At 46.6% G+C, this 21,053-nt stretch overlaps 1 protein-coding gene across 1 annotated transcript in view; it reads left to right on the top strand.

Annotated features, from left to right (window-relative positions):
- The window catches only part of LURAP1 (leucine rich adaptor protein 1), a 12,402-nt gene extending 3,027 nt beyond the window's left edge, over positions 1-9,375 (top strand). Inside the window, exon 2 of the mRNA XM_066269302.1 lies at positions 8,084-9,375. Within this exon, the coding sequence (XP_066125399.1) occupies positions 8,084-8,605 (522 nt within the window). The 3' untranslated portion in view covers positions 8,606-9,375. The remainder of the gene's footprint in view (positions 1-8,083) is intronic.
- The last annotated feature ends 11,678 nt before the right edge of the window (positions 9,376-21,053 follow it).

The raw sequence follows: 21,053 nt of genomic DNA, 5'->3' as shown, positions 1-21,053 counted from the left end.
CTGTGGGAAACCTGCATCCCTCTTGGAAGAGAATTGGGTTGGAGTAGCCTCTGAGGCTTCATCTCTCCTGAGCTGTTTATTTACACTTTTTCTGTTTCCAAAGAGATGGTATGAAATTAGTGGTTTTTCTTTTTCTGGCACGAAAGCTTTGCTTTTTTTCTATTCTGGGGAGTGATGCTGTCACAGTCAGGGAATTCCACTGTCACAGGACTATAGAATCTGGTCCTCAGATTAATTTCCCACCAACATGGTAAAACCTAACTGCCTGAACCCTGAAACCAACAGAGGGGGCTGAGGATAGAAAAGGCAAAGGAATCAGAACTGGATCTGACTGACCTTGTCCTGGGCTAAGCACCATAAATGAGCTCACAGTCTGGATTAGGGAAGGAGAGACAGACTAATAACTCTAAAACGGGGTGGTAAGTGCTGTTTGGACCCAGGGACGGCTTTTTGGAAGCGTCTTCATTACAGAGTGACATGGATAGATTTCTGCTCTGGAAAGGCTACTTTGAAAAAGGCGAAAGATTTATGCGATCTGAAGAGAAACCAGAGTATAAAAGGCTACTTTGAATTGGAGGAGACACATGCTGTTTTCTCTGGTTGGAATGCTTCTCTCCACCACTTTGTCTGGCTAAGTTCTACTTAATTTTCAAGTCTCAGCTTATGCCCCTTATTCTAGGAAGGATTTCCTTACTCCCCTACTTGGGTTATGGCCCTCTAGGTACCCAGAACCCCTAGCATTTGCTACACTGAATTTTAAGTATTTGTATCATTGTCTTTCTTTTCTTTCTTTTTTTGTGACAGAGAGAGGGACAGACAGACAGGAAGGGAGAGAGATGAGAAGCATCCATTCTTCATTGCAGCACCTTAGTTGTTCATTGATTGCTTTCTCATATGTGCTTGACCTGGGGAGGGGGGCTACAGCAGAACGAGTGACCCCTTGCTCAAACCAGCAACCTTGGGCTCAAGCCAGCAACCTTGGGGTCATGTCTGTGATCTCACACTCAAGCCAGCAACCTCGCGTTCAAGCTGGTGAATCCACGCTCAAGCCAGAAGAGCCCATGCTCAAGCTGGCGACCTCAGGGTTTCTTTTCTTTTCTTTTCTTTTCTTTTCTTTCTTTTTTTTTTTGTATTTTTCTGAAGCTGGAAACGGAGAGAGACAGTCAGACAGACTCCCGCATGTGCCCGACCGGGATCCACCCGGCACGCCCACCAGGGGCAGACGCTCTGCCCACCAGGGGGCGATGCTCTGCCCCTCCGGGACGTCGCTCTGTCGTGACCAGAGCCACTCTAGCGCCTGGGGCAGAGGCCAAGGAGCCATCCCCAGCGCCCGGGCCATCTTTGCTCCAATGGAGCCTCGGCTGCGGGAGGGGAAGAGAGAGACAGAGAGGAAGGAGAGGGGGAGAGGTGGAGAAGCAGATGGGTGCTTCTCCTGTGTGCCCTGGCTGGGAATCGAACCCGAGACTTCTGCACACCAGGCCGACACTCTACCACTGAGCCAACCGGCCAGGGCCGACCTCAGGGTTTCAAACCTGGATTCTCTGCATCCCAGTCTGACGCTCTATACACTGTGCCACCACCTGGTCAGGCTGTCATTGCCTTTCTTATCTTACTCACTAGACTGTGAACTCTTTGAGGGCAAGAAATAGTTCTTTTCTTCCTTTATCTAACACAATGCCATGCGTATAAGAAACAGTTAATAAATATTGCCCAATAAAATAAATACTGAATGAATGGATTAATTCCATCTTTGAAGAAGGACAGGGAAGTCATCCTAGAGAAGGTGGCATTTGAGTTGGGCCTTGAAGAATGAATAAAGCCAGTGGAAATTCCAGTGCAGGATGGCAAATTGAATACATGTATTTACCTCCATGCCTCCCTGAAACTCCACTAAAAGCCAGTATAAGGATTATTGTAAAAGTCCTGAAACCATTATGACAACAAAAACAGGAAAGAAGATGATATGAACAAAGTTTTGGAAGCTGAAAAGCAACCCATTTTTCACTACTGACACCCTCAAAGGTTTTAGGAGTTAGAAGCACCAGGTATTTCTGGAACTGGGGGTGCAAGTGGAGTTAAAAACAAAAGGGTTGGTGAATGTCTGTTTAAGATTCTCTTCCCCATAGGCCCTGGCCAGTAGGCTCAGTGGTAGAGCGTCGGCCTGGCGTGCAGGAGTCCCGGGTTCGATTCCCGGCCAGGGCACACAGGAGAAGCGCCCATCTGCTTCTCCACCCATCCCCCTCTCCTTCCTCTCTGTCTCTCTCTTCCCCTCCCGCAGCCAAGGCTCCATTGGAGCAGTTTGCCCGGGCGCTGAGGATGGCTCTGTGGCCTCTGCTTCAGGCGCTAGAATGGTTCTGATTGCAGCAGAGCAACCCCCCAAGATGGGCAGAGCATCGCCTCCTGGTGGGCATGCTGGTCGGGTGCATGTGGGAGTCTGTCTGACTACCTCCCGGTTTCCAACTTCGGAAAAATAAAAAAATAAAAAAAATAAATAAAAATTTAAAAAAAGATTCTCGCCCTGGCCGGGTTGGCTCAGCGGTAGAGCGTCGGCCTAGCGTGCGGAGGACCCGGGTTCGATTTCCGGCCAGGGCACACAGGAGAAGCGCCCATTTGCTTCTCCACCCCTCCGCCGCGCTTTCCTCTCTGTCTCTCTCTTCCCCTCCTGCAGCCAAGGCTCCATTGGAGCAAAGATGGCCCGGGCGCTGGGGATGGCTCTGTGGCCTCTGCCCCAGGCGCTACAGTGGCTCTGGTCGCAACATGGCGACGCCCAGGATGGGCAGAGCATCGCCCCCTGGTGGGCAGAGCGTCGCCCCTGGTGGGCGTGCCGGGTGGATCCCGGTCGGGCGCATGCGGGAGTCTGACTGTCTCTCCCTGTTTCCAGCTTCAGAAAAATGAAAAAAGAAAAAAAAAAAAAAAAGATTCTCTTCCCCTCCTGACCAGGCGGTGGTGCAGTGGGTAGAGCGTTGGACTGGGATGTGGAAAACCCAAGTTCAAGACTCCGAGGTCACCAGCTTGAGCGTGGTGGGCTCATCTGGTTTGAGCAAAGCTCACCAGCTTGGACACAAAGTCTCTGGCTCGAGCAAGGGGTTACTCGCTCTGCTGAAGGCCCGCGGTCAAGGCACATATGAGAAAGCAATCAATGAACAACTAAGGTGTCGCAATGTGCAACAAAAAACTGATGATTGATGCTTCTCATCTCTCCATCCCTGTCTGTCTGCCCCTATCTCTCTCTCTCTCTGACTCTCTCTGTCTCTGTATAAAAAAAAAAAAGATTCTCTTCCTAACTGGGTAACCAGGTGCCAGTCACTCCTTTATACTAGTGGAAGACTGCAAATGTAAGTTTTGAAAAGAATGAACAGAAAGAAGGAAGGGGAAGAGAAAAGGGAGGAAGGGAGGGAGGAAGGAAGAAAGGAAAAAAGGAAAGAAGGAGAGCAGGAGGGAGGAAAGGAAGAGGGAAGGGAGGAAGGGGAAACATAGTAGGAGAAGTATTTTTAGTATGTTTTGTTTAATACATTTAGTTTGGTCATGGACTAGGATTGTTGGTTTCACTGTTAATATATTTGTCCTCAGTATGAAATAATTGAAGATATTCTTTTTTTTAAGTGAGAGAAGGGGAAATAGTGAGACAGACTCATGCATGTGCCCTGACCAGGATCCACTCAACAACTCTGTCGGGGGCTGATGCTCCTTCAATCAACCAAACTATCCTTAGCACCCATGGCCAACACTCAAACCAGACAAGCCACTGGCAGTAAGAGGAGAAGAGAGAGAGAGAGAGAATAGGGAAAGGAAGAGGAAGAGAAACAGATAGTTGCTTCTTATGTGTGCCCTGACCAAGAATCGAACCCAGGACATCTGCATGCTGGGCCAACACTCTATCCACTGAGCCATCTGGCCAGGGCCAATTTCTTTTACTATGTCATTAATAGTTTCTACAGTCTGGCATTTCAGTTATTTATGCCCGTATCTCCTTATTGAAATGGCAAGCTACTATTAAGCAAGAACAGTTTCTTCATTACCTTTGTAATTATTAAAAAATTAATAAATTCAGGTACCACCTGACCAGGAGGTGGCGCAGTGGATAGAGTGTCGGACTGGGATGTGGAGGACCCAGATTCGAGACCCCGAGGTCACCAGCTTGAGCACGGAATCATCTGGTTTGAGCAAAGCTCACCAGCTAGGACCCACACTGGCTTGAACAAGGGGTTACTCAGTCTGCTGAAGGCCCACGATCAAGGCACGTATGAGAAAGCAATCAATGAACAACTAAGGTGTTGCAACGAAAAACTGATGATTGATGCTTTTCGTATCTCTCTGTTCCTGTCTGTCTGTCTGTATCTATCCCTCTGTCTCTGTAAAAAATAAAGTAAAATAAAATAAAAATTCAGGTACCCAATAATCATTTATTTAATTGAATTAGAGTAGTAATATTCCAAAAACACAAATAATTTTTTTTAAAAAAAGTTAAAAGTCTCCTGCCTGGCCTGTGGTGATGCAGTGGATGGGGCTCAACCTGGAGCACTGAGGTTGCCAGTTCGAGACTCCCGGCTTGCTCAGTCAAGGCACATATGAGAAGCTACTGTGCTTCCCACTCCTCCCCCTGCCTTTTGCTCTCTCTCCTCTCTCTAAAAAAATTAATAAAATCTTTTTAAAGACATTAAAGATCTAATTGGCTTATTAAACAATTTATGAATCGGGCAGCATCCCATCTAGTAAGTAGAAGGTGCTCTGCAAGTAATTTCCAGTACAATTTTTTGTTCTGTGCTTATGCCATAGTAAATAAGTTATCCATAGTAATATGCCAAATAGTTACCATTTATTAACAAATACTTATCAGGCAATATGCTATGCATGTCAATATGTTCTGTCCATTTCTTAAAAAAATTTTTTTTTGCCTGACCAGGTGGTGGTGCAGTGTGGATAGAGCATCAGACTGGGATGTGGAAGACCCAGGTTCGAAATCCTAAGTTTTCTGGCTTGAGCACACGCTCATCCGGCTTGAGTGCAGGGTCGCGGGCTTGAACATGGGATCATAGACTTGACCCCATGGTCCTTGTCTTGAGCCCAAAGGTCGATGGCTTGAGCCCAAGGTCACTGGCTTGAGCAAGGGGGTCACTCAGTCTGATGTAGCCTCCCTGTCAAGGCACATATAAGAAAGCAGTCAAAGAACAACTGAGGTGCCTGACCAGGCGGTAGCACAGTGGATAGAGCGTCGGACTGGGATGCGGAAGGACCCAGGTTCGAGACCCCGAGGTTGCCAGCTTGAGCGTGGGCTCATCTGGTTTGAGCAAAAGCTCACCAGCTTGGACCCAAGGTCGCTGGCTCGATCAAGGGGTTACTTGGTCTGCTGTAGCCCCACGGTCAAGGCACATATGAGAAAGCAATCAATGAACAACTAAGGTGTCGCAACAAAAAACTAATGATTGATGCTTCTCATCTCTCTCCATTCCTGTCTATCCCTATCTGTCCCTTTCTCTGACTCTCTCTCTGTCTCTGAAAAAAACAACAACAATAAAACAACTAAGGTGCCGCAACGAAGAATTGATGCTTCTCATCTCTCCCTTCCTATCTGTCCCTCTCTCTGTCTCTGTCACAAAAAAATAGTAATAATATTTATGTATTGATTTTAGCAAGAGAGGAAAGGAGAGAGAGAGAGAGAGAGAGAGGAACAATAGATCCACTCCTGTAGGTGCCCTGATTGAGGATTGAACCGGCAGTCTCTGTGCTTTGGATGATCCAATTGAGCTATCTGGCCAGGGCAATATCTTCTTTCTATTTTTTAAAAATAAACATTTAAATTAGATAGTATCCTAATTTTATAATGAAGAAATGAAGATTTGAAGGGAAAATAATTTCAATTTTATATGGCTCCTTAATAGCAAAACTGGAATTTGAATTCAGGTCTGTTTTATTCTAGTGCCTCTATTTTTCTCAATGTACAAATACTTGGGTCTTATTCTGGTTTATTACTATACATGGGAGTAAAGAAATTATTTACTGAATAACTTAATAAATGTTAAGTGATATATATTTTTATTTTTTTAATTTTTATTTTAATTTATTGTGTTAAGTGATATATATATTTTTTTATTTTTTTTATTTTTATTTTTTATTTTTTATTTTTTTTCTTTCTGAAGCTGGAAACGGGGAGAGACAGTCAGACAGACTCCCGCAAGCGCCCGACCGGGATCCACCTGGAACGCCCACCAGGGGCGAGGCTCTGCCCACCAGGGGGCGATGCTCTGCCCCTTCGGGGCCTCGCTCTGCTGAGACCAGAGCCACTCTAGCGCCTGGGGCAGAGGCCAAGGAGCCATCCCCAGTGCCCGGGCCATCTTTGCTCCAATGGAGCCTTGGCTGCGGGAGGGGAAGAGAGAGACAGAGAGGAAGGAGGGGGGGTGCGGGGGTGGAGAAGCAAATGGGCGCTTCTCCTATGTTCCCTGGCCGGGAATCGAACCCGGGTCCCCCGCATGCCAGGTCGACGCTCTACCGCTTATATATTTAAAATAATAGAACTGAAGGTGTCCAGATTGAGAGACATCAAGGAAAGTTGAGCACAAGAGGGATTACATGAAAATATTATTTCATAAATATTATGAAAAATTCCACCCATCTTTTCTCCCTTCTTGGCTTCCAGAATATTGGCAGCTTTATACTCTCTAGATGGGTATAATATAGTGACTTGGCTGAACCCAAGAGAAAAAAATTACTGATGTCTGGTCTTACCCAATCAAACAGCCTAGCCAGGTAACCCTTAGTGAGATTCAGAGTTGGCAAGACTCACAGCACCCTGGGCCCTGTTACACCACCTTTCTTGAGTTGCATCCGTTCATTACCACATCATCCCATTTTAGATCTTTATCCCCCAGCTCCTGCCTTCTTTTGGTCCAGTCTACTTCCTGATCAACACCTGGCCTCCAACAGACTAGTTTGGCCATGTTTAAGTCATACTGGTGAATCTGGACCAGTTCAATAGTTAATAGTAATACCCTATCTTTGAAGTTCAAAGCTCAATAGGATCAGATTTTAATATTTAACATTTGCTGAGACTTTACTCTGAGCCAGACACTGTGCTGAGTACTTACTTAATAGACAGCATCTCAAAATTCTCATAGCCACCCTATGAGGTGAGTGATTTAACCCTATCTTACAAACAAGGAAGCCAAGGCTCAAAGATAAGAAATTTGGCCATAGTGGTATAAACAGTGGTGGAGGTGAGATTTATCATTATTATTATTATTTGTATTTTTCTGAAGTTGGAAACGGGGAGGCAGTCAGACAGACTCCCGCATGCGCCCGACCGAGATCCACCTGGCATGCCCACTAGGGGGCGATGCTTTCCTCATCTGGGGCATTGCTCTGTTGCAACCAGAGCCATTCTAGCGCCTGAGGCAGAGGCCATAGAGCCATCCCCAGCGCCCGGGCCAACTTTACTCCAATGGAGCCTAGGCTGCGGAAGGGGAAGAGAGAGACAGAGAGGAAGGAAAGGGGGAAGGGTGGAGAAGCAGATGGGCACTTCTGTGTGCCCTGGCCGGGAATCGAACCTGGGACTCCTGCACGCCAGGCCGACACTCTACCACTGAGCCAACCAGCCAGAGCCAGATTTTTTTTTAAGTGAGAGGAGGGAAGATAGTGAGTCAGACTCCTGCTTGAGCCCCAGCTGGGATTCACCCAGCAACCTCTGTCTAGGGCCAATGCTCAAATCAACTGAGCCATCCTCAGCTCCTGGGACCATGCTGGAACCAACTGAACCATTGGCTGTAAGAGGGGAAGAGGCAGATTAGGGGAGTGGGAGGGGGGGGGAGAGGAAGATAGTCGCTTCTCCTGTATTCCTTGACCAGGAATTGAATCTGGGACTTCCATATGCTAGGCCGTGCTCTATCCATTGACCAACTGGCCGGGGCCAGAGGTGAGATTTTTAAACAATAATCTGTCTGCTTCTAAAGCCCACACTAGAAACCCTTCTATTTCCATGCTCTTTGAAAGAAAAGCATAGTTGGTTGGACTATATTGTAGGGTCCTCTGAAAACATTGGGGAAACCCATGACCCAATACCTGGGACTGATTTCTTTTCCCATTTCCCCAGGCTTACCTGCGAGCCATCGATGTGAAGATCCTACAGCAGCTGGTGACTTTGAATGAGGGCATTGAGGCGGTGCGCTGGCTGTTGGAAGAGCGGGGGACATTAACCAGTCACTGCAGCAGCCTTACCAGCAGCCAATATAGCCTGACAGGCGGGAGCCCAGGCCACTCAAGGCGAGGCAGCTGGGACAGCCTGCCAGACATCAGCTCCACTGATCCGCTGGACAGTGTCTCCATTGGCAGCTTCCTGGACACTGTGGCCCCCGGCGACCTGGAAGAACAGGGACCCCTAAGGGCTCCCCGTCCTGAGATGGACTGGGCAAAGGTTACAGCCGATGGGGAGAGAGCCAGGACTGAGGTGGACCTGACAGCCACCAAGCTAGAGAGCTTGAGGGCTGTGTGGAAACCCCCAGGGGAGGGGCTCCAAGGTGGACCTCCTGAGCCACCAGAGGATGAGAGTACCAAGCTGGGCTTTGAGGTCCACTGGTACTGGGGGCAGTGCCAGGATGATGTGACCTTCCTGTAACAACTCTTCCATCCTTTTGTACTGCTGTGGTTCTTTCTTCATTTGACCCTGGTCTCCCTTGAAATTTATTCTCCCTCAAATCTGGGGCTAGGAAGAGGCTGCACTGAAATCAGGTGCCATGAAAGCCTGGCCTTGTTATCTGTCTGGTCCCTGGGAAGGCTATGCCTCTATCCCTCAATAATTGGGTCCCTAAAGCTATTTCCAGAGATACATTGACTCCAAGGCTTGACCTATGGCTCCTGGTATGATGGTCTCCCCCTTTCCCCTGTGACTAGGTAAGGATTTGAGGCATTTAGAACTCTTAGGAGATTCCTGATGAAATGATGAGAGTAAAATGACCTCACCCAATTTCTAGGAGCCTTGGCCCCCTCTCTTGGCCAAGATGGAGGATTACAGAGGGACACGGACACTCAGGGCCAACCCTCCATGGATTGGCCTTCCCAGAAACCTTTAAGGTTGTAGAACAACTGTTTTCTCTTTGGTAAGTGATGTTATTTCCTGCCAGGGTAGATTAGCTTTTCCACTGTCACCTTTAGCGGTGACAGGTCAGCATAGTGGTGTCTGAACCGCTGATGCTAAGTGAGACCATGCCGTTTATTCTCCATATAATCAGTAAGGAGGAACATACCACCTTTCCTGGCAGGAAAGTTTCTCACTGTCAGGTGTTTGTCCTTTTCAGAAAGGTTTATACTTTTTAAACGGGGGGTTCTCATTTTTTCCAAGGGGGTCTTGCTTCCTCTGTGACCACATCCTTGTCTGGTGCTGGAACTCCTATATCTGTGCTTTTAGGGAGGGAAACTGGCAAGGGCCTCCACCTTCTACTCTCAAAAGTCTTTTTGGCCTGCCCTGTCATCGTCCCCTGTTTCACCCTGTCTCTGGATTGCCCTCATTCTTGTGTTCTGGCTCCAAATCTGTCTGCCAGGAGGTTTAGCCTTTGTGTCTCCACACCTTCTCAGTTTCCACTTTCATTTCAGGCTTCAGGCTTTTCATATACAGATGAGTCCTGCAGCCTTCACTCCCCATTGCTGCTGGGAGCCAGAGGGAGGACAGGCTTGAGGTCTCAGAGCTCTGGAGGTGTATACCAGAATCTCCAAAGTGAGGCAGTGTCCTCTCTCATCCTGTGATTCCCCTCCCCCACCCTGCCCCAGACCTTCCACCATTTGGTCACAAGGACCTGCCCAGAGACTGGGATACAAGGAATCCCCTTGTTCGAGTTACAATGGGGAGGGTGTGGCAGGGAAAGACAGAGGCTCTTTAGTCCTAGGGCCCACATCCTGGGAGGAGGGAGAGATGGACGGAAAGGCCACTCTGCTTCCTCCCATAGAACAAACTCTAGACTCCTAGGACCTGAGGAGGGAGCAGGGGACTGGCTCTGGGCCTGGGTCCCAGGGCCGTAATGAATTACACCAAAGAAGGAATTTGGGGAAGCTGCCAACCTGAGGCTCAGGGAGGGCACAAGTAGACAAGGGCTGTGGTTGATGTCAAAGAACATCTTGGAGATTAACCATTTGAGCCCCAGGTAACTGCCCATAAATTGGTCTATATCTTTCCTGGGCCCTGAGATTGGATTATTGGAAGGCTAAAGGAGAGAAAACAATATTGGGTGATCCTTGCCTTTTTGCTATGCCCTCCTGAGTTGTAGGAGTTGTCCCTAAATCCTAGAATAACTGTGGTAATTTCTCTACTTTTCATTCTATATTGGGGATGGGAAGGAAGCCAAGTTGATCATCTCCACTTCCCCTAAAGTCCTCAAGTCTTGTTCTGCACCCCCCACCCCAGTCATTTCGGGGCAGTACATTCAGTCCATGGCTATCCCCTAAAGACCCTCTCTCTTCTTCCCATCCCCTCAATGTGATTGAAATCACTAAAATATATTCTTAGCCTCTCCTCCTCCACTATCCACCAGCTCTCTCCTTACCACCCTTCCTGATCTTGGAACTCCTAACCTCTCCACCCCAGGCTGGAAGTTCACATACCCTTTTCTACTTCCTACTCTGTTGCCATTTTGTAGTGTGTCCTTGGGTAACTACCTTGAATTCCTTCCTGAAGCTTAATTTAGTTTACAAACTTTTGAGCTGAAGAAATTGCCTGCCCCCTTGTGGCCATTATGCACCATTGCCATGGGTAGCTAGGTGGAACCTCCAAATACAAATACATGTACAGCCTTATAGATGGCCAACTCCCTCAGTGTACAGACAGACCTAGAGAGGGCAGAGACTTGCCCGGCATCATCCATGTTAAATTCACAGCAATACCCAGGTTAGAGAACCCAGATCTTCTGCCTGCCTGACAGCCCACAGTTCTATTACTTTGCCAGACTGTCCTCCTATCTCAGAGTCAACTCCACCCAAGCCCAAAGGGACTGAAAGCAGTGTCTCCCTGTTTTAATATTTGGGTTTTCACCCTACCCTAAAGAGGCAGCTTGATGTTTAGAAAAGAGCTATAGGCTCTGAGGAAAGAGAACCCTGAACCCAGATTGGGTAAAGGGTACACCAAACTGGACTGCAGATCAGTGGTGGGATTAAAATAATTTAACAACTGGTTCTCTGCCCTAATGACTGTTTTAAGTATTAAAAAAATGATATATTGAAAGGTAGTTTATTATTTCATGCATTTAATATTTAAGAACAATAAAAGGGGTATACAAAACTAGATTATGTTATAAGAAAGAGTTTTAAAATATTAATGAAAAAATATTTAATACCTGACATAAAACAATAAAACTTATTTAAGATACTTCCATATTGCTTCTTGATTGGCATCCTCACTTGCAATTTTTTTCACTGATGGACAGAATGAATGTTACTATGGGCACTTAGAATACGCTGTTGCGCAGATGAACATTAAAAAAGAGAATGTAAATTTGTGATTTCCACATTGGGCAGCTGCCCAGGCACCCACCTTAGAGAGAACCCTGATTACAAGTGCCATTTTAACAACCGGTTCACCGAACTCAACAAAAAATTAGGTATCGGTTCTGCTGAACGGGTGTGAACCAGCTAAAGATCTTTTAAAAATCAACCTAGCCTGACCAGGCAGTGGCACAGTGGATAGAGCGTTGGACTGGAATGCGGAGGACCCAGGTTCAAGACCCCGAGGTCACCAGCTTGAGTGCAGGCTCATCTGGTTTGAGCAAAAAGCCCACCAACTTGAACTCAAGGTCGCTGACTCCATCAAGGGGTTACTTGGTCTGCTGAAGGCCCACGGTCAAGGCACATATGAGAAGGCAATCGATGAACAACTAAGGTGTCGCAATGAAAAACTAATGATTGATGCTTCTCATCTCTGTTCCTGAATATCTGTCCCTATCTATCCCTCTCCTGACTCACTCCCTGTCTCTGTAAAAAATAAATAAAATTTAAAATAAATTAAAAAAAAAATCCAGAACCATTTTTCTGGGAAGTGAGTAGGCACAGAGATCATGGGGTCAGAACTCAGCATTTCAAACCTGGAGGTTAGAAGCGGGGGGCTGGGATGGAGAGGTTTGAGATTGGGAAGAACAGGTGGGTCCTGGGGTCTGCATCTGAGGGTGTTGAGGAGCTGGAGAAGTGGGAGTGAGTCAGATACCTGGGCACTCCAGGTGAGTCTGAACACTCTGTCTTAATACCTAGACTGTATTTCACTACCAGAGAAGTTCAAGAACCCAGTAAACACACATCCTTGGTCCCTTTACCTGCCTCTGGACTGACTGTGTGAGGCTTAGTTTCCTGTTAATTTACATCTTCTTAGGTACAAGGAGGACCTGTTTGGTAGCTCAAAGAAAGAGAAGGGATGGAAAGTGGAGAGATGCAGAAAGATAAAAGAATGAGATGAAAAATGGAGTGTTGAAAGTATGATTAGAGGGAGCATACTGTCCTCCAAGTGGGCCCAGGGCTCTTGACAGGTCTCAGGGTAAAGGCAGAGATGAGACTGCTCTTGACAGCTGCAGAAGCGGAACCTAGGAGGATATGGGGTGGTGCTGGCCAGGATGGGTATACCAGGAAGGCACGAGACTATGTGAGTGGGCAAATGTAAGGGCCTGTATATAGGATGGAGTCAGTGAGGTTGAGCGCTGGACTGACTAGAAGCTCAGTAGCAGCTTAGGTAGGAAATACTTGTAGGGGACACAGGCTTACTGTGTGCAGGTGCCAGACATGTACTGGGTGTTTAGTGACTGGGTGTTCAGTGACCTATTGACTGGAAGAATGAATGTGTGTAAACCTACAAGGGGATGTGACTTATTTTTTTAAAGTGGGTAATTAGGTAATATTAGGTCATTTAAAACATTATTTAATTCTTAACATTATTGTAAACAATGCATTATTAACAATGTATTGTTGCTTAGACATTTGCTCAAGGTCAGATAGGTAATGAATGTTAAGTATGAACCTACTTTTAATCTGACTGCAGCGACTTCCAGGAAATCTCTGATTCTCCACTTCCCACTCTCACAGACCTTACTTTTCTAGGATAACAGATTAGTGCTTCCCAGTAGCAGGGCCAGCATACTAGTTTCCTGTTGCTGCTGTAATGAATTGCCATAAATTGAATTCCTTAAAACAACACAAATGTATTTTTTTACTGTTCTGGAGGTCACCGGTCCAAAATCAGTTTCATTGGGCTGAAGTCAAAGTGTGGACAAGCTTGCATTCCTTCTAAAGACTCTAGGGGAGGCCTGACTTGTGGTGGCGCAGTGGGATAAAGCGTCGACCTGGAACACTGAGGTCGCCGGTTCAAAACCTTGGGCTTGCCTGGTCAAGGCACATATGGGAGTTGATGCTTCCTGCTCCTCCCCCTTCTCTCTCTCTCTGTCTCTCTCTCTCCTCTCTCTCTAAAAAAATCAATAAATAAAATATATAAAAAAAAAAAAGACTCTAGGGGAGAATCCATTTCTTTGCCTTATCCAGGTTCCAGAGGTTGCTTGCATTCATGGCCCTTTCCTCTATTATTAAGCCAGCAGCATAGCATCTTCATTCCTCTGACCTCTGCTTCCATCTTTACATCTTCTTTCTCTAATTCTCCCATTTCCTCTTATGAGGCTTTCGTTGTGATTACATATCCTTGTAATTACATTGGGTCCACTGAGATAATCCAGGATCATCTCCCCATCTCAAGATCCTAATTTAACTATATCTTCAAAGTCCCTTTTGCCATTTAAGGTAAGATACTAACTGGAATTAGGACATAATATCTTTGGAGGAAGGGCCATTATTCAACCACAGGCAGAGACGGAGGGTGGGCAGGAAGATGCACCCAGGCCCGGAATGAGCCTCTTTGCTTTGGCCAGCCTCCCTCAGCCAGGTGCCAAGGGGGAGGTGGCCAGGTACAGGCCATGTCTGGAGAATGGCAAGTGCCCTCCAACATCATCACTACCAAGAAGAGGTGACAGTGAAGGTCAGACTTGGAGAAATTCTCAGTTTAGGGAACTTTTCAGGCCTGAGACTCTTCTGGTGGACATGATGGAGATTTCCAGCAACCTCTGTCCCCAATAGATGCCAGAATGGCTCTGGTGTCCTCTCCAGAGCCATTCTGTGCTCCTCAAGGCAGAGATAATTACTAGCAAACTAGCCTGGGCTTTCTCTGTAAAGGGTAGATTTTTGTCTTTTTAATATTATTATTTTTATTTTTTGTATTTTTCTGAAGTTGGAAACGGGGAGGCAGACAGACTCCCTCATGCGCCTGACCAGGATCCACCCAGGGGCGATGCTCTGCCCATCTGGGGCGTCGCTCTGTTGCAACCAGAGCCATTCTAGTGCCTGAGGCAGAGGCCACAGAGCCATCCTCAGCGCCCAGGCCAACTTTGCTCCAATGGAGCATTGGCTGAGGGAGGGAAAGAGAGAGACAGAAAGGAAGGAGAGGGGGAGGGGTGGAGAAGCAGATGGGCGCTTCTCCTGTGTGCCCTGGCCGGGAATCAAACCCGGGACTCCTGCATGCCAGGCTGATGCTCTACCACTGAGCCAACTGGCCAGGGCCTAAAATCGTTTATTTCTTTTTTTTATTTAATAAATAAATTGTTATTAATTTTAATGGGGTGACATCAATAAATCAGGGTACATATATTCAAGGAAAATATGTCCAGGTTATCTTGTCATTCAATTATGTTGCATACCCATCACCCAAAGTCAGATTGTTCTCTGTTACCTTCTAACTAGTTTTCTTTGTGCCCCTCCTCCTCCCCCTCCCCCTCTCCCTCCTTCCCTCCCCCTGCCCCCGTAACCACCACACTCTTGTCCATGTCTCTTAGTCTCGTTTTTATGTCCCGCCAATGTGTGGAATCCTGCAGTTCTTGTTTTTTTTCTGATTTACTTATTTCACTTTGTATAATGTTATCAAGATCCGACCATTTTGTTGTAAGTGATCCGATGTCATCATTTCTTATGGCTGAATAGTATACCATGGTGTATATGTGCCACATCTTCTTTATCCAGTCTTCTATTTTTTTTTACAGTGATTAAAGCCTTTAAGCAAACTCTTGGCCAATACAGCAAGAATCCATAAAAGAGTAGTGTCCTTAACATGTTCATCAAGTCCAAGTTGGCCCCAACACCATGCCAAGTCCCTGATAAATGCAACCCAACCCCAGTTCAGTCTGTTAGGAGCTGTCCCAAGGAGCAGGAGTCCAGGAAAAGTCCACATCCAGAAAAAAGTCTGCATGGCACTGGAATTGTTGTCACAATTCTATTCTTTGCAGCTCATGTCCAAGTCCCAATGACCGCTGCTTCTAGCTGGTAATGATTCAGGTAGACTGGAAAAGCCTTCTGCAGCATGTGTGGAGATGGAGCTTCTGTTCTCCTCTGCCTGGAGAGATGAGACCAGGTTGCTTTTCTCTGGAGCTCTGCGACTATGGCTTGGTAAAGAGAACCTTGGGATACACTAAATTCCCACCACGTGAGTCTCTCCCGGCTGCCATTCGCGCCGGGGAGCTGGGCGGCCCTCTCCGCGTTTCCGCTTTTCCTACCAGTCTCAGTGTGGCTTCTTCAGTGTTCCTTGGTTGAAGAGTCCTCTTAGTATAGTCCAAAGTTGGTTTTTCCAGATGATAGTTCCTTTTTTTTTTTTTTTGTATTTTTCTGAAGCTGGAAACAGGGAGAGATAGTCAGACAGACTCCCGCATGCGCCCGACCGGGATTCACCCGGCACGCCCACCAGGGGCGATGCTCTGCCCTCCAGGGGGCGATGCTCTGCCCATCCTGGGTGTCGCCATGTTGCGACCAGAGCCACTCTAGCGCCTGGGGCAGAGGCCACAGAGCCATCCCCAGCGCCCGGGCCATCTTTGCTCCAATGGAGCCTTGGCTGCGGGAGGGGAAGAGAGAGACAGAGAGGAAGGAGAGGGGGAAGGGTGGAGAAGCAGATGGGCGCTTCTCCTGTGTGCCCTGGCCGGGAATTGAACCTGGGACCCCTGCACGCCAGGCTGACACTCTACCACTGAGCCAACCAGCCAGGGCCTAGCTATAAAGTATTTTTATAAAATTTTATTTATTGTTTTTACAGAGGGGGCGTAGCTAAAAAAGTATCAAGTCATAGGTGCTTCACTTTAGTTGTTCATTGATGCTTGTCATATGTGCCTTGACTGGTCAAGCCCAGGGTTTTGAACTTGTGACCTCAGCATTCCAGGTCAACGCTCCGTCCACTATGCCACCACAGGCCAGGTGCTATTAAGTATTTTTAAATTAAGGTATGAAGAGGATATACAGATATCAAATAACTCCACACAAAGATATAAGAATGTCAATGTTAGCAATTAGGGAAATGCAAATTAAGATCACAATGATTTTCACTTCACACCTATCAGAATAGCTAAAGTAAAAAATAGTGAGTAGGTAGGGTGGGCAAAATGGGTAAAGGGTGTCAAAAAATACAAACTTCCAGGTTTATTTTATTTTTTATTATTTTTTAATTTTTTTTCTTCTGAAGCTGGAAACGGGGAGAGACAGTCAGACAGACTCCCGCATGCGCCTGACCGGGATCCACCCGGCACGCCCACCAGGGGTGACGCTCTGCCCACCAGGGGGCGACGCTCTGTCCCTCTGGGGCGTCGCTCTGCGGCGACCAGAGCCACTCTAGCGCCTGGGGAAGAGGCCAAGGAGCCATCCCCAGCACCCGGGCCATCCTTGCTCCAATGGAGCCTTGGCTGCGGGAGGGGAAGAGAGAGACAGAGAGGAAGGAGGAGGTGGGGGTGGAGAAGCAAATGGGCGCTTCTCCTATGTGCCCTGGCCAGGAATCGAACCCGGGTCTCCCGCACGCCAGGCCGACACTCTACCGCTGAGCCAACTGGCCAGGGCCACAAACTTCCAGGTTTAAAAGAATTAAGTTATGGGGAAGTAAGGTACAGCATGGTGACTATAATGAATATTTTATTGCATATTTGAGAGTTGCTAACAGTAAATTTTAAACATTCACATCACATGAAAAAGAATTTTTTGTGACTATGTATGTTGAGAGATGTTAACTGACTTGCCATGGTGATCTTTCCAAAATGTATACAAATATAGAATCATTATGTTGTATACATAAAACTATATATGTCAATTATACATCAATTTAACAAAATAGTCCTGGCTGGGTAGCTCAGTTGGTTAGAGCATCCCAATGTGCCAAGGTTGCAGGTTCAATCCTTGGTCAGGGCACATACAAGAATCAACCAATGAATGCATAAATAAGTGGGACAACAAATTGATGTTTCTCTCTCTCTCTCAAAATATAAATCAGTAAAATATTAAATTAAAAAATAGTGACAATACCAAATTTGTGAGGATGCACAAAAACTGGATCACTCACACATTTTTGGTGGGAAAATAAAATGAGGCACTCTGTAAATCAATTTGTCAGTTGTTTTTTTAATAAAACAGCCAACTACTCTACAACCTAGCAATTGGATTCCTGAGCATTTATCCCAGAGAATGAAGACATGCTCACCCAAATATCTGTGCACTCTATACTTTAAGTAGTTCATAATAGCAAACTCTGTAAACAACCCAGATGTCTTTCAATAGAGGGAATAAAGTGAAGTACAGCGATACCATAGAATAATACTCAGCAATAAAAAGAAAAGAAACATATCGAGCCTGACCAGGTGGTGGTGCAGTGGATAGGTTGTCGAACTGGGACGCAGAGGACCCAGGTTCAAAACCCTGGGGTCGTCGGCTAGAGCACTGGCTCATCCAGCTTGAGCATGGGGTCGCCGGCTTGAGCGGGGTGGCTGGCTTGAGCATGGGATTATAGACATGACCCTATGGTCGCTGACTTGAGTCCAAAGGTGGCTGGCTTGAAGCCCAAGGTTGCTGCTTGAGCAAGGGGTCACTCGCTCTGCTGTAGCCCTCCGGTCAAGGTAATATGAGAAAGCAATTAATGAACAACTAAGGTGCTGCAATAAAGAACTGATGCTTCTCATCTCTCTCTCTTCCTGTCTGTCTGTCCCTCTCTATGTCTCTGTCAAAAAAAAAAAAGAAAAAAAAAGAAAAAAAAGAAACATATACATACAACAATCTAGATGAATCTCTGGACAATTATGCTGAGTTGAAAAAAGCCACTTTTAAAAAGTTACATACTATATGATTACATTTGTATGACAATTTTGAAATGACAAAACTAAAAATAGAGAACAGACTGGTTACAGGGATTACAGAAGGGGTAGAAGAGGGAGACAAGTGGGTGTTGCTGTAAAAGGACATGACAGAGCCTCATGTGGTGATGGAAATGTTCTGTATTTTGACTGCATTACTGTCAGTATCCTGGTGTGATGTTGTGTTATAGGTTTTTTTTTTAGATTTTATTTATTCATTTTAGAGAGAGGAGACAGAAAGGAGGAGCAGGAAATATCACCTCCCATATGTGCCTTGACTAGACAAGCCCAGGGTTTTGAACCGGCGAACTCAGCATTCCAAATCAATGCTTTACCCACTGTGCCACCACAGGTCAGACTGTTGTGCTATAGTTTTGCAAGGTGTTACCATTAGAGGCAATCAGGTAAAGGGTACATTAGGACCTATTTGTATTACTTCTTACAACTGCCAATGAATCTGCAATTATCTCAGGATAAAATTTTTTTAATCAGTAATTAAAAACTTATTTGTCATTCACCTTCCAAATACTTCAGAGGCAGATTTACCATAAAGCTAATGGTAAGCTTCAGGGCCCTGGGGATTTGCAATCAGTGTCCTGTTTGGGGAGAAGCCAGAATGGGAAGTATTTCCTTTTTTTTTTTTTAAGACTTTATTTATTCATTTTAGAGAGAAGAGAGAGAGAGAAGGGTGGAGAAGCTGGAAGCACCAACTCCTATATATGCCTTGACCAGGCAAGCTAAGGGTTTTATTTTTTAAAATTATTTTATTTATTGCCTGACCAGGCGGTGGCGCAGTGGATAGAGCGTCGGACTGGGATGCAGAGGATCCAGGTTCGAGACCCCGAGGTCGCCAGTTTGAGTGCAGGCTCATCTGGTTTGAGCAAAAGCTCACCAGCTTGAACCCAAGGTCGCTGGCTCCAGCAAGAGGCTACTCTGTCTGCTGAAGGCCCACGGTCAAGGCACATATGAAAAGCAATCAATGAACAACTAAGATGTTGCAACGTGCAATGGAAACTAATGATTAATGCTTCTCATCTCTCCGTCCCTGTCTATCCCTCTGACTCACTCCTGTCTCTGTAAAAAATAAAAAAATAAATAAAAAATAAAAAATATTTTATTTATTTATTTAGGAGAAGAGAGACAGAGAGAGAGAGAGAGAGAGAGGGAGAGGGAGGGAGAGGGAGATGGGGGGAGGAGTAGGAAGCATCAACTCCCATATGTGCCTTGACAGGCAAGCCCAGGGTTTTGAACCAGCGACCTCGGCATTCCAGGTCTACACTTTATCCACTGCCCCACCACAAGTCAGACGAAGAATTTCTGATAAGTTACCTAAAGGGGACTTGGAAGAAAGGGATCTAAATATCCAAGATTCCATACTGGGTGTTTTCCTCCACTCATTTTAAGTATTATATATGTGTACCTAATTTTAGAGAGTCTCAACAACTATTTGCAAAAACTTCAAGTCCCATAAAACTTCATTCTTCTTCTCACCATATAAATATAGCATGGTGGCTAAGAACAATGACTGGAGTAAAATTGCCTACATTCAAACCTGCTAGTCTCTCTAGGTATGTGACATTGGACAAGCTACTAGCCTCTCTGAGTCTGTTTCTTCACCTATAAAATGGGGACAATAATAAAACTCCTTATAGTTGTGAGCATTAAGTGAATGTCTAAGAAGCTTGTAAGTGCCTGGTAGTATATGTTATGCTTTATTATTTTCCCATTGATTTGAAAGAGAGAAGCATCAACTTGTTCCACTTAATTGTGGACTCATGAGTCGCTTCTCGTCTGTGTCCCGACTGAGGATGGAAAGCACAACCTCTGCACACCAGAAGATGGTCTACCCGCTTAGCCCCCTTATTGTTATTCTTGAGCATCTAATCATTACTTAATTCTCAGGATAAATATGTGGGGAAGGTACTTAATATAATGCATATTTTAGATAAGAAACTGAAGGTTTTAGAGATTGAGTCATTAAATCACCAAAAACTTAAAAAACTCGGTTTTGCCTAGCAAAGGAACGCATCTTCCTCCAAGATACTCCAGACCAAAAAGTCTTCTGGGGGCTCTCACTGTCGGAGCTGATCGATTGACATTCCCCACCCTTGGGGAGGCGAGGTCTGACTCCAATCCCGGACCTCCGATCCAGACCTGGCTCAGAGGAGAAGCAGACCTGTGCTGCCTTTTATAATCCTCAGCCTATGCAGCCCGGTGGCAATTCCTTCGCGGTCCAGCGTGTTGCAAACCGCCACTTGAGTTAGTGGCGGGCCAGCTCAATCTCCAAAACCGCCGGGGTACCAGAGCTGGAGATCTGACCGCTGACTCAAAAGATTCTGCCGGCACTGCTCGCCCCGCCCACCTCGTTCAACGGCTCCTTCTGCGGTTGGTCCGGCTCTTCCATCTAAGTTCCACCCCCCGGCAGACCCGCTCCGCCTCTGAGCTTCGGAGCACAGAGCACCGCGGATCCCGCATCACGAGGCCCGCCCCTTCCTTGGGTCGCGAGCGCCGAACGCATCGAACGTAGCCAATGGGTGGTGTGGCGGCAGCACCGCGGGATGTTCGATTGACCCGGCCTGGCGGGACCGGAGAGCTTTGGTGGCTGTTAACGCGCGCTTTGGGGAGACGGAGGTTATGCTGGAGCGGTGGGACTGAACTAATCTCTGCCGTTTTTTCCAGCCCCGCCTGGGGTTCTTCTCCCAAGCCCTGACCTTTTACTTGTCCCGTCTGAATCCCTGCTCTACTTTCCTCAGCCCGGGCTTCGTATCTGCTCTCCAGACTTGGGGAACCCCCCTTCTCAAGGCTCGGGCGCCTCGCCCTCCCCAGGCCTCTGATTTTCACCCCAGCCTCTCCTGGCCTACGATTACCCTCCCCCCCACCCCAAGCCACCGCAACTATCCGCTTCCTCCA

This window comes from Saccopteryx bilineata, chromosome 3 (genome assembly GCF_036850765.1).
Source record: "Saccopteryx bilineata isolate mSacBil1 chromosome 3, mSacBil1_pri_phased_curated, whole genome shotgun sequence".
In the NCBI taxonomy this organism is placed as follows: domain Eukaryota; kingdom Metazoa; phylum Chordata; class Mammalia; order Chiroptera; family Emballonuridae; genus Saccopteryx; species Saccopteryx bilineata.
The sequence above is the reverse complement of the archived record's forward strand: the minus strand, read 5'-3'. Positions and strand labels throughout refer to the sequence as shown.